The following is a 13,730-nucleotide window of genomic DNA, read 5'->3' as shown; positions in this document are numbered from 1 at the left end:
CACATTCTCCTTGTGTCCGTGTGGGTTTCCTCCGGGTGCTCCGGTTTCCTCCCACAGTCCAAAGATGTGCGGGTTAGGTTGATTGGCCATGCTAAGAAATTGCCCCTTAGTGTCCAGGGATGTGTAGATTAGAGGGATTAGTGGGTATAATATGTAGGGATATGGGGGTAGGGCCTGGGTGGGATTGTGTTCGGTGCAGACTCGATGGGCTGAAGGGCCTCTTTCTGCACTGTCGGGTTCGCTGTTCTAAAAATATTAACAAACAGTGCTAGATTTTGTCACTGAAGGATGCAGAGACCTATTTCTCACCCCAGGGCTGTCTGTCTGTATGTCCCGAGTAAAGCCTGATACAGCTCCAAACCATATTAGCACCAGAAAACATGAATGTCCAATATTACCACATCCACAATGGGCAGTGGTTCTGACATAGAATCATCGAACCCTACACTGCAGGGAGAGGCCCTTCCAGTCTGCACCGAACACAATCCCACCCAGGCCCGACCCTCATATATCATACCTACACATCCCAGGACACTAAGGGGCAATTTTTAGCACAGCCAATCAGCCTAACCCGCACATCTTTGGACTGTGGGAGAAAACCAGAGCACCCGGAGGAAACCCATGCAGACACGAGGAGAATGTGCAAACTCCACACAGACAGTGACCCAAGCCGGGAATCGAACCCAGGACCCTGGCGCTGTGAAGCAGCAGTGCTAACCCACTGTGCTACCGTATATACTCTGTGTAGAACAGTGTGTATCAAGGAGGAAACTTGGGTGGATGTAAAAGATTCCATGGTACAATTTGAAGAAGCTCTCTGCCCTGTTCCTGGACAATATTTAACCCTCAGCCAGCATCACTAAGAGTAGGTGATGTGCCCATTTATCATATTACTGCTGGGATCTTGCTATGCACAGATTGACTGTTGTGTTTCCTGCACCGTAACAGTGAGTCGACTTCAATAAGGCTTCCTTGGCAGTAAAACACTTTGAGTTATGTGGATCTGAGAAGCACGATAAAACTACAAGTCTTTCTTTCTTCAGGGAATGAGGAATTTACCGGAATTCTCTACCCAAGGGCTGTGGAAGCTTATCTATTGAGTATTTTTAAATGTGTGACTCAAGATTTCCATATACCAATGACAATACTGTGGGGAAAGGGCATCGGAGTGGATTACCAATCACGAGTGGCACAGGGGTTAGCACCAGGGATCCAGATTCGATTCCCGGCTCAGGTCACTGTCTGTGTGGAGTTTGCACATTCTCCTCGTGTCTGCGTGGGTTTCCTCCGGGTGCTCCGGTTTCCTCCCACAGTCCAAAGACGTGCGGGTTAGGTTAATTGGCCGTGCTAAGAAATTGCCCCTTAATGTCCAGAGGATTATCAGGGTAAATGCATGGGGTTAAGGGGATAGGGCCTGGGTGGGATTGTGGTTGGCGCAGGCTCAATGGGATTCTATGATCATATTGAATGGTCGAGCAGCTCGATGGGCTGAATGGCCTAATCCTGTGCGTATCCATTTTTTAAACAGAGCCAGCCGCAATATTCCAGCCAGTTCCATTCACATTGATATCAAAAGCCATGGAATGAGCTGGATTGGCGACCAGCTGACCAGCCTCAGGGGTCCAGTCTCAGTGATGTTGTGTGAGAGGCGGGAGATATTTTCATCCTGGTCTGTCCCCTGACTATCTCCAAACTGCAACAGACTTAAATCAACTACAACCTCAATTTCATATTGTCCAAAGTGTGAAATGTGAAGAAATCACCTTCAACTTTGCACATGATTAAAGTGTATATTCCTGAGCATTGCTTATCCTGAGCCTTACTGCAGGTGTGTTTACAATATTCTATTCTGCATCGATAGATTTCCAGTCTGGAACAATTGTGGAACACAGTAAGAGGTCTGACAACACCAGGTTTAAGTCCAACCGATTTATTTGATAGTAAACTCACTAGCTTTCAATGTTTCCCTCTTCGTCAGGTGAATGGAGAGTTCTGGCCTCAGACCGAGCATATAAAGCACAGACAGTTTACAGATTACTGATTAGAATGTGAATCTTTACACCTAACCTGCTGTTCAAGTCTTAAAGTGGCCGACAATGTGTGTGGAAGGAGCACTGATCACAGTTTAAAGAGATGTGTATTGTCTCCAGACAGTACAGTGAGTGAGGTTTTGCAAACCCAGGCAAGTCACGGGGGTTACAGATAGTGCGACATGAACAGCCTCAACAAGGATCTTGGGTTCATGTCGCACTATCTGTAACCCCCGTGACTTGCCTGGGTTTGCAAAACCTCACTTACTGTACTGTCTGGAGACAATACACATCTCTTTAACCTGTGATCAGTGCTCCTTCCACACACATTGTCGGCCACTTTAGGACTTGAACAGCAGGTTAGGTGTAAAGATTCACATTCTAATCAGTAATCTGTAAACTGTCTGTGCTTTATATGCTCTGTCTGAGGCCAGAACTCTCCATTCACCTGACGAAGAGGGAAACCTCAAAAGCTAGTGAGTTTACTATCAAATAAATCGGTTGGACTTTAGCCTGGTGTTGTCAGACTTCTTACTGTGTTTACCCCAGTCCAACGCCAGCATCTCCACATCATGACAATTGTGGAATGCAGTTATTTAAACCATGTCAGTGTGCAGCTTATTAAATGTCTGCACTGTGACGGGTGATGGACTTTGAATTCCAAGAGTCAGTCGATTAATGGCCTCTTTCTCTTGTCTTCATGTTGCACTATCCTTAATCTGGTCATCCATATTGAGGCACCAAATCCTGGGTGCTCTCACTGCAGCGGTTTTTAATCAGACTGGAGGACAGGGGGTGACCCTCCGTGTGCTGGGTGGTAGTGGGGGGAGTGGGGGCTGCTGAATTTCCAGCAGGATTGAGTCGATAGAGGGAAGGCCCACTACTGCTGATAGTAACCCAGTGAAGAGCAGGGTGGCCTCCCCACACTGGTAGCTCGCGAACAAACCCTGGTGCCTGGGAGGGGATGGGGCTGGTCGCCTCATTCAATCACTTAGTCCCTGATTGCAACGTCAGGAAGGGGACTGACCCCCTACTCCCCAACTAGCCCAACCCCGTGATCCCCTCCCAACATCACTGACCTGTGCCTGGGAGTCACGATGTGGAGAGGCCGGCGTTGGTCTCACAACACCAGGTTAGAGTCAAATAAGACTTTAATCTGGTGTTGTGAGACTTCTTACTGTGCCTGGGATCCAGCCATGACACTAGGCCAGGGCTGGCTGCCATACCAACAGCAGAAACCGCCTCCCCAGTGCCACTGTTGTGAAGTAGGATAGTCTCTGGCTGGCTGCCGAATGGCCTCCTTCCGCACTGTAGGAATTCTATGAGGATTCTGTGAATGGTCGAGCAGCTCGATGGGCTGAATGGCCTAATCCTGTGTGTATCCATTTTTTACACAGCCTGTGCTGAGTATTTAGTGGATGTTAGAGAGCCAGCCACAATAAACCACCCAGGGAGGCCAGATTTCGGCCTGGTGATCTGGGGGAAGGCCCCGCTGCTGTCCACTTATGTGCCTGTGTGGACGTAAGGTGTAGGGGGCAGGGGTGGTGTGGGACTCTCTCTCTCTCTCTCTGCGGGTTGCTGTCTCGGGGCTGAGACTCTCCTCCCGTAAATACCAGCCAGTGTGGCCTACACAGGAATTCGATTCATGCTCCTTGTGTTGGTCAGATGTCACTCACTTCATGACCATCCCAAGGATGAACATGTAAATACCAGCTGGTATTAATCGATGGGGAATTTCAGTCACTAATGACCACAGCAGGAAGTGTCATTCATTAAACACAGATAGAATTCTCACTGACACGTCACTGAAATAGCACCGAATGATGCGACTGTGACACTGGCGATGGAAACGCTCTGAAAACCACATGGGTTTGAGAAATAATAAATCATCTTCAGGCACAAAGCAGAAAGATTTGTCAATCATGCAACAAGATGCAATTTATTTTCAACATTTGGCTGAAAAGGACTAAGGTGCATTCTGAAATAGGTTTAGTTACGGCAGTCCTTTGGGTTTAATATTCCTGGCTAGGATGTTTTTTCTTGACAGGAAGAGTAAGCTGCCTTAATTTATCTGTTGCTGCTTCACGAAGAATTACAGAGCGCTCGTCACCAACTCCCCTGCTGCTCTCGGTTTTGTTTGAGCCACTGCAGAGAGCCATTGATGTCAGAACAGTCTCAAAGCTTCAGACTGGAAAGAAAGACTTGCGTTTATATAGCACCTTTCACAACCTCCCCATTGGAGAGTTAAAGACCGGGAGTTTCTGTAAGGGGGAACTGATTCACAGCATCATTTCAAACCCTCACTACAAGCAGGATCTCTGCTACATCCTGTAAGGGGGTTCCTGCTAACACCATCTTGGTATAGATTCTTCATTATTTCCCAGTTGTGGTTTGGCAGGCCCCAGTATTTTAATATCTTAAAACAAGCTAAAAGGATTGAACTCAATAATAGAAACCTGCTCTAAGCCAATTAACCAAATTATATTTGGCCTTTATAGCGAGGGGGATTGAATATAAAAGCAGGGAGGTCTTGCTGCAACTGTACAGGGCACTGGTGAGGCCGCAGCTGGAGTACTGTGTGCAGTTTTGGTCGCCGCACTTGTGGAAGGATATTTTGGCCTTGGAGGGAGTGCAGAGGAGGTTTACTAGGCTGATACTGGAGATGAGGGGGTTGGGCTATGAAGAGAGACTAAATAGACTGGGTCTGTACTCGTTGGAGTTTAGAAGGATGAGGGGGGATCTTATAGAGATGTATAAGATAATGAAGGGGATAGATAGGGTAGAGGTAGAGAGATTCTTCCCGCTCAGAAAGGATAGCAGGACTAGGGGGCACAGCCTCAAGATAAGTGGTGGGGGGGGGGGTGCAGTTTAGAACGGAGTTGAGGAGGAACTTCTTCACTCAAAGGGTGGTGAATCTCTGGAATTCTCTGCCCGTTGAAGTGGTGGAGGCTGCCTCACTGAATATATTTAAGTCACGGGTAGATAGATTTCTGACAGACAGGGGAATTAAGGGTTATGGGGAGAAAGCGGGAAATTGGAACTGATCCACTTCAGATCAGCCATGATCTTATTGAATGGCGGGGCAGGCTCGAAGGGCTAGATGGCCTACTCCTGCTCCTATTTCTTATGTTCTTATGTAAAAACACCATTTTTCTGAACAGCTTCTAATAGAAAGTTTCAAATAGCTGTCTCAGGATAAAATCACTCACATCCAGAACAAATGCTGCTTTTTACATTCCATTTACCTATAATTTGAGAGAGAGAATGGCCAGCTGCATATGTTTTTACACCACTCCCGGCTGATTTGTTAACATGGGTTTAAAGCTGCAGTGAACTTTCACACTATTGTTTTGTAGCAGTGGGTTTTCAGTCAAAGTTATAGTTACTGAATTCAATCTGTTCTGTCTGCTTCACCAGGAGGCTGATAATGGAACAGTCAGTGAAGGGGGCCAACGCAATGCAGGTTATCTCACAGCCGCAGATACTGGATAAGCTGAGAGAGTCAGAATCGCTGCTGGATGACATTCAGAGTGGCCTCAATGGGTACTTGGAAAAGAAGAGGCTTTTCTTCCCACGGTAAATGAGAATCAAATCTCTCTCTGACTTTTATCACAGGGCTTGGAGCTTGTTTCATTTTAATGAGTTTTTTGCTGGCGGTTCTCCTCCTGCTCTCAGATTTTTCTTCCTCTCTAATGACGAGCTGCTGGAAATTCTCTCCGAGACAAAGGACCCGCTCCGAGTCCAGCCTCATCTGAAGAAATGCTTTGAAGGGATTGCACAGCTCACCTTTAATGTGGAGAAGGAAATCACCCACATTGAGTCTGCGGAAGGTGAAAGAGTGGAGCTTGTTCATCGCGTCAACCCATCCAGAGCCAAGGACCTGGTGGAGAAGTGGCTGTACGAGGTGAAGTGTCTACTTTAGCTCTGCTTTGTTCGGTTAGCTGGAAACGTTTACACCGTCACAGCCCAGGTCCCCACTAACACCACACATTGACTGTTTCAGTGTGAGGCAATATTCCACCTTCTGCAAAGGACACTAAATAATATCCACCTCGTATTACATCTTAGATGTGTGGCTAAAAGCGCTCAAATCAAAACTTAATCCTGAATGACTCATAGCTTGGGCTGTTTCCAACATCAACAAGAGAAAGAATAAGAAAATCAAAGAGAGGGCATACAAAATATTAACAAGCAGGGTTATGGGAAACCCAGAGATGTTTTACCGGGATATAAAGAGAGCAAAAAGACAGCTAAGGAAACAGAGGGACCTATCAGAGAAGAAGGGAACTTGTGTGAAGGTGCAGAGGATCATGAACCATAGAACCCTACAGTGCAAAAAGAGACTGTTCGGCCCATTGAGTCTTCACCAAACACAATCCCACCCAGGCCCTACCCCCATATCCCTACATATCATATCCACTAATCCCTCTACAATCTTCATAGAATCCCTCCGGTGCAGAAGGAGGCCACTTGGCCCACCGGGTCTGCACCGACCACAATCCCACCCGGGCCCTATCCCCGTAACCCCTTAGCTAGTCCCCTGACACTAAGGGCCAATTTAGCATGGCCATTCAACCTAACCCGTACATCTTGGGACCATGGGAGGAAACCAGAGCACTCGGAGGAAACCCACGCAGACACGGGGAGAATGTGCAAACTCCACACAGACAGTCACCCAAAGCCAGATTCAAACCCGGGCCCCTGGCGCTATGAGGCAGCAGTGCTAACCACTGTGCCACGCAATCAACTTATCAATATTAAGACCAACTTAATATTAGGCAACTCCATTCAAAGGTCTGACAGCAGCAAGGTAGAGGCCACCCTTGAGTTGGTTAGTACGTGTCAGGAGTGGAATCGAATTCTCCCCACTTGCCTGGGTGAGTGCAGCTCCAAAAACATCTAAGAAAACCTACACATCCCTGGACACTAAGGGGCAATTTCTTACCATGGTCAATCAACCTAACCCGCACATCTTTGGACAGTGGGAGGAAACCGGAGGAAACCCACACAGACACGAGGAGAATGTGCAAACTCCACACAGACAGTGACCCGAGCCGGGAATCGAACCCAGGTCCCTGGCGCTATGAGGCAGTAGTGCTAACCCACTGTGCTACCATGCCACCCACTGTTGAGAAGAGATTTAAATAAATTGTTGTGTTCATGTTCTTGTGGGAAAGGGAGGGTGCAGATACAGTAATCCAGGAGGAGCAGTGTGAAATATTGGATAAAACAGCCATAATGAGAGGGGAAGTGTTCGAGGAGTCGGAATCCTTGAAAGTGGATAAGTCGCCAGGGCCGGATGGATTGTTCCCTAGAGTGAAGGAGGCCAGGGAGGAGATAGCAGATGCTCTGAGGATTATTTTCCAACTTCTATTAGACACAGGGGAAGTGCTGGAGGAATGCAAATGTGGTTCTGTTGTTTAAAACGGGTAGGAATGTTAGTCTTACTTTGGTGGTGGGAAAATTGTTAGAATCAAGCCTGAGAGATAGGAAAATCTGTCAGTTAGAAAGGTAAGGATTACTTAGGAATAGTCAGTATGGCTTTGTCCAAGGAAAGGTCATGACTTATAAAATTTGATTGAATTCTTTGAGGAGGTGATGAGTCTCGATGAGTGGATGTTGTCTATACGGATTTTAGTAAGGCACTTGACAAGGTCCCACATGGCAGACTAGTCAAAAAAGTAAAAGCCCATTGGATTTAAACAGAGATGACCTAAAGAGAGTGTCCCTGATGGGTGTACATGAAGCATATGAAGGCAGCAACAAGGGCTGATGGTTAAAAGAGCTGGTATCAGGCTGAGGACTGTGGGAGCTGAAGGGGTTGGCAAACTGATTGGCAAATTGGATCCAAAGTTGGCTTAGTAACAGGAAACAAAGAGTAACGATCAATGGCTTCCCTCGCAAATGGAAAACTGGCCCCGTGTGGGGATTCCTGCTGTTTGTTTATATATTAACCATTTGGACTTCAGCGTGACGGGCACAATAGGGAAATTTACAGACAATACAAAAGTAATATAGAGGATAGCTGTACATTGCAGAATGATATAGATGGGTTAGTGGAGTGGGAAGGAATGTGGCAGATAGAGTTCAACTCGGATAAGTATGAGGTAATGCATTTCAGGAGGTCAAACAGGAGAAGGAAATACATTCATTGAGGGCTGAAGGCGCTGTACTGCGCTGTAATGTTCTATATAAATAGGAATATACGGAGAGGGATAGATAAAGTGAGAGATCTTGGTATGTAAATGCACAGACCCCTGAAGGTAGCTATACAGATACATAATATTGTAAAGAAGGCGTATGGAAGACTCTACTTCATTGGCAGAGGTACAGAATATAAAAGTAGGAATATAATGATGCAACTGTGTAAGATACTGATGAGGCCACACTGGAGTGTTGTGTGCAGTTCTGGCCACCATTTTACAGGAAGTAGTGTTTCCTCTGGATAGATTGTGGAGAAGATTTACCAGAACGTTACCAGGTCTGGAGAATTGTAGCTTTGAGGAGAGATTGAATCGGTTGGGGTTGTTTTTCTTGGAACCGAGGCTGAGAGGTGGAACTGAACCACAGAAACACGACAGCAGAGAAGGAGGCTATTTCGCCCATCTTATCCATGCCAGCCCAAGGATACCCAGGGGGCCTTTCTCATCCCACCTCCCTGCACCTGGCCCAGAGCCCTGTCACTTACAGCACTTAATGTGCAAATCTTTTAATAAGTACCTGGATCTGCAGTAAACTACAGGCCTCTGGGCTGGGTGCAGGAAGGTGGGATTAGAAAGGGTATCCAGGTGTTTTGTTAGTTTATTTATTCGTGTCACAAATAGGCTTTTGTTAACACTGCAATGAAGTTCCTGTGAAAATCCCCTAGTCACCACACTCCGGCCCTGGTACACTGAGGGAGAATTTAACACCTAACCTGCACATCTTCCAGACTGTGCGAGGAAACCCCCGCAGACACGGGGAGAATGTGCAGACTCCACACAGACAGTCACCCAAAGCCTGGGAATTGAACCCAGGTTCCTGGCGCTGTGAGGCAGTGAACAAAGAAGAACAAAGAAAGAACAACACAACACAGCACGGGAAACAGGCCCTTCGGCCCAACGAGCCCGTGCCGCCGTCCCATTGTCTCAGTGACCTATTCATGATTTTAGTCTACGCCTAATGTGCCAGGATCAGGGAGGTCCAATTTAGGGACAATTTGTTACCCAATCAATCAGCCTAAAAGCACATCTTTGGGGGATGTGGGAGGAAACCGGAGCACCCGGAGGAAACCCACGCAACCACGGGGAGAACGTGCAAACTCCCACAGACACAGGCCCAAATCCATGTGTCCGCACAGCAACAGAGATAGTCTCTGAGCTGTCATGTTGCCCTCGAGATGGTCCAGTTTAAGCACACTAACGACATGAAGCAATAGGCAACTCCCGAAGCAACGTCCAAGAGCAGCCCACTACAACCTGCCGCATGCATGCCCCTTGCTGGACTTAAATGCCTGTGGAGACAAAAAAATTCATTATTAAACAGACAAAGACTAACATTCCTGAGGCAAAACGTATTCCCAAGCCTACAATGTTTAGTAAGGCCTACTATATCCCCCTATATGTAGCCCGCTCATGTGGCTGTCTAAGTGACTCTTAAACAACCCTAGCGTGCCTGCTTCCACCACCTTACTCGGCAGTGCATTCCACACCCCCACTACCCTTTGCGTGAAAAACTGCCCTCTAATATTTGTCTTATACCTAGCCCCCCTCACCCTAAGCCCGTGACCACTCGTTCTATCCATTTCTAATAACGGAAAAAGCTTACCACCATTTACTCTATCTATCCCCTTCATAATCTTATAAACCTCTATTAGATCCCCCCTCAGCCGACGTCTCTCAAGGGAAAACAGCCCAAGTTCATTCAATCTTTCCTCGTAAGACAGCCCTTCCATACCAGGCAGCATCCTGGTAAATCTCCTCTGCACTCTCTCCAGGATCTCTACATCCTTCCGGTAGTACGGCGACCAGAACTGGACGCAGTACTCCAAGTGAGGCCTAACCAACGTTCTATACAACTGCAACATCAGACTCTTACTCTTATATTCTATACCCCTTCCTATGAAGGCTAACATACCATACGCTTTCCTCATCACATTCTGCACCTGCACCGACACCTTCAGGGACTTGTGCTCTCCACTGTGCCACCGCGCTGAAGGATCAGCATGGGCAAAGATGGGCTGAATGGCCCCTCTTGTGCTTTATCATTTCTAAATTCTGTAGTTCTATCTGATTTATGAAAGGCTTCAAATAAACTTGATGCAATTCGGTGACGTTCGCCCATATGATTGTGTGTGTGATAATTGAACATTGTCAAGGGTAATGTTCAATTAAACTTGAGGTCATTCTTTATCTTTCTAACTGTTTGATATAGTCCTTGCTGCACAGTTGCTGAACAGTCAGAGAGGACAGTATCGTTGTACACGACCTCACTGTGTCGTGGCGCTGGGTTACTGCGATTAACTGTTTAATCATTATCTGAGCCTCTGTAAATTCCTCTCCTCGTCCTTTGCTGGTTGGGAGTCAATGTGAAATGTTGATAACCTGAGAGACAATTTTCACATGTAACACCCACTTTACATCAAAGTCCAGGAGTGACTGAGACACCAGGTAATCAACAGCACAAAACCCATGACAGCAAATCCCCGAATTTCCAGCCTACTGTAAACTCCACCTGTCCCCTTGAGGATTACACCCCAAGGAAATCTAATTGTGTGCAAACTGAATGGTCCAAATTTAATTCGAAACTAGCTGCACTGCCATTCACTCTTCGCTCACTGTTCAGCAACAGTGAAATTATATTGGATAGGGATCTTCCAGACCCACCCACACGCTGTCGGTACTCTGGTCCTGTCAAAGGTCAGCGGGTCCCGCCACAACAGGGGGTCAGGAAATCCTGGCCTTAATTTGGGGAAGAGAAACAAGTGATTATTAATTAGGAGTTTGCACATTCTCCTCGTGTCTGCATGGGTTTCCTCCGGGTGCTCCGGTTTCCTCCCACAGTCCAAAGATGTGCGGATTAGGTTGATTGGCCATGCTAAAATTGTCCCTTAGTGCCTTGAGATGTGTAGGTTAGAGGGATTAGTGGGTATAATGTGTAGGGATAGGGGGGTAGGGCCTGGGTGGGATTGTGTTCGGTGCAGACTCGATGGGCTGAATGGCCTCTCTCTGTACTGTAGGGATTCTCTGATTCTATGGAGGCATAGAATATTCCAAGGGGGCTTAATAGGGTAGATGCTGGGAGGGTGTTTCCATATCGGCATGATGGCACAGTGGTTAGCACTGCTGCCTCACTGCGCCAGGGACCCGGGTTCAATTCCCAGCTTGGATGATTCCTGTGTGGAGTTTGCACGGTTTCCCCCAGGTGCTCCAGTTTCCTCCCACAGTCCAAAGGACATGCTGGTTAGGTGCATTGACCATGCTAAATTCTCCCTCGGTGTACCCGAACAGGCATCAGACTGTGATGACTAAGGGATTTTCAGAGTAACTTTTTACTAAACTTTTAAACTCTGGTGCGACCGCACTTGGAGTACTGTGTGCAGTTCTGATCCCCACATTAAAGGAAGGATGTGGAGGCTTTGGAGAGGGTGCAGAGGAGGTTTACCAGGATGTTGCCTGGTATGGAGGGGAGGTCCTATGAGGAGAGACTGAGGGATTTGGGGTTGTTTTCACTGGAAAGAAGGCGGCTAAGAGGGGATCTTATAGAAACATATAAGATGATTAGAGGTTTAGATAGGGTGGATAGTGATAGCCTTTTTCCTCGGATGGAGAAAGCTAGCACGAGGGGGCATAGCTTTAAATTAAGGGGTGGTAGTTATAGGATGGATGTCAGGGGTAGGTTCTTTACCCAGAGGGTGGTGAGGGATTGGAATGCCCTGCCTGCTGCAGTTGTAAATGCGCCTAGTTTGGGGGCGTTTAAGAGATTGGTGGATAGGTTTATGGATGGAAAGGGATTGGTTTAGATTAGTGGGTCATTGTTTTTTAACTGGTCGGCGCAACATCGTGGGCCGAAGGGCCTGTTCTGCGCTGTAATGTTCTATGTTCTATATGTTCTATAACTTCATTGCAGTGTTAATGTAAGCCTACTTGTGACATGAATGAATAAACTTGAAAAATTTAAGACAGATGAGAAGGAATCTCCACACTCAGAGGGTCACTAGTCTGTGGAATTCCGCCCCCACCACACACACACACATACACACACACACACACATACACACACACACACACACACACACACATACACACACACACACACACACACATACACACACACACACACACACATACACACACACACACACACATACACACATATACACACATACACATACACACACACACACACACACATACACACACACACACACACACACATATACACACATACACATACACACACACACACACATACACACACACACACACACACACATACACACACACACACACACACACACATACACACACGGCAGTGGAGGCTGGGTCATTGAATAGATTGAAGACTGAGTTAGAGAGATTGTTGGTTGACGAGGGAGTTGTGTTCTGGCGAAGAGACAGGAAGGTGGAAATGGGGCCAGAGTCAGATCAGGCCTGGTCTGATTGAACAGCAGAGCAGAGGCTGGAAGCACCTACCCCCCACCCCCCCCAAAAACCACCGGCCCCCCCCCCACTGCTATTTTGTAAGATCTTATGATTGAATCTGATAGCTAAACGGATTGGACTCAGAAAAATAGCTTCCACTTGTTGGGAAGATCGGCACTCAGCCAAAACAGTGAGATTGTCTAATAAATCCAGTAGGGAATTCTCTGACCCAGTGAAGGGAAGTCATTGCCACAAGTGGTTGAGGAGACACGGAGAGAGGTCAGAGGGAAAGGGATGAACGACAGAGTGAGAGGAAGTTTGTGTTGATAGAGTGTAAAATACCAGCAGATGGCCGTTAGACTGAAACATCACAAAACTCAGTTTAAACCTTCTCAGATTGGTAACCCGACAGAGTTACAGACCCTCACCCCTGCCGTCACGGGACCCTGTCCCCCCACCCCCTCCACACCACACCCCACCGCCATCATGGGACCCTGCCCTCCCCCCCAACCCCCTCCACACCTCACACCACCCCCCACCCCCCTGCCGTCACGGGACCCTGTCCCCCCACCCCCTCCACACCACTCCCCCCCCCACCATCATGGGACCCTGCCACCCCCTCCCCACCATCACGGGGCCCTGCACCCCCCAACCCTGCCCCTCCCCACTCCCCCCACCACACCGTCATGAGACCCTGCCCCCCGTCCCCCCCCCCGCTGTCACAAAACCCTGCCCCCTCCCCCCTGCCATCATGGAACAATACCCCCACCCAACCTCCCCTCAACAACCCCCCCCCCCACCACAACCACCCCCCCCCCGCCCCACCCCCCACCAACTCCCCCCTGCCATCACGGGACCCTGCCCCATCTGCTGTCATGGGACCCTGCCCCTCTCTCCTGCCATCACGGGACTCTGCCTCCCCCACCCCCCCGCCATCACGGGACCCTGCCCCACCATCCCCCCCCCCCCCACCCCGTCACAGGCCCTCCCTCCTACCATAACGGATCCCCTTTCCAACCCACCACTTCTGAAATGACCCACACCCAGCTCTGAACCACGTAAGGAGGCACAGGGCAGG

General features: G+C 48.1%; 1 protein-coding gene across 1 annotated transcript in view; it reads left to right on the top strand.

Moving 5' to 3' along the window:
* Positions 1-13,730, top strand: part of LOC145355578 (dynein axonemal heavy chain 3-like) — a 507,454-nt gene that overhangs the window by 210,481 nt on the left and 283,243 nt on the right. The window contains 2 exon segments of the mRNA XM_080207828.1: positions 5,448-5,606; positions 5,706-5,934. Coding sequence (XP_080063954.1) covers positions 5,448-5,606; positions 5,706-5,934 — 388 coding nt within the window.

This window comes from Carcharhinus amblyrhynchos, chromosome 19 (assembly GCF_965287045.1).
Source record: "Carcharhinus amblyrhynchos chromosome 19, sCarAmb.v2.hapA, whole genome shotgun sequence".
Taxonomy (NCBI): domain Eukaryota; kingdom Metazoa; phylum Chordata; class Chondrichthyes; order Carcharhiniformes; family Carcharhinidae; genus Carcharhinus; species Carcharhinus amblyrhynchos.
The sequence above is the reverse complement of the archived record's forward strand: the minus strand, read 5'-3'. Positions and strand labels throughout refer to the sequence as shown.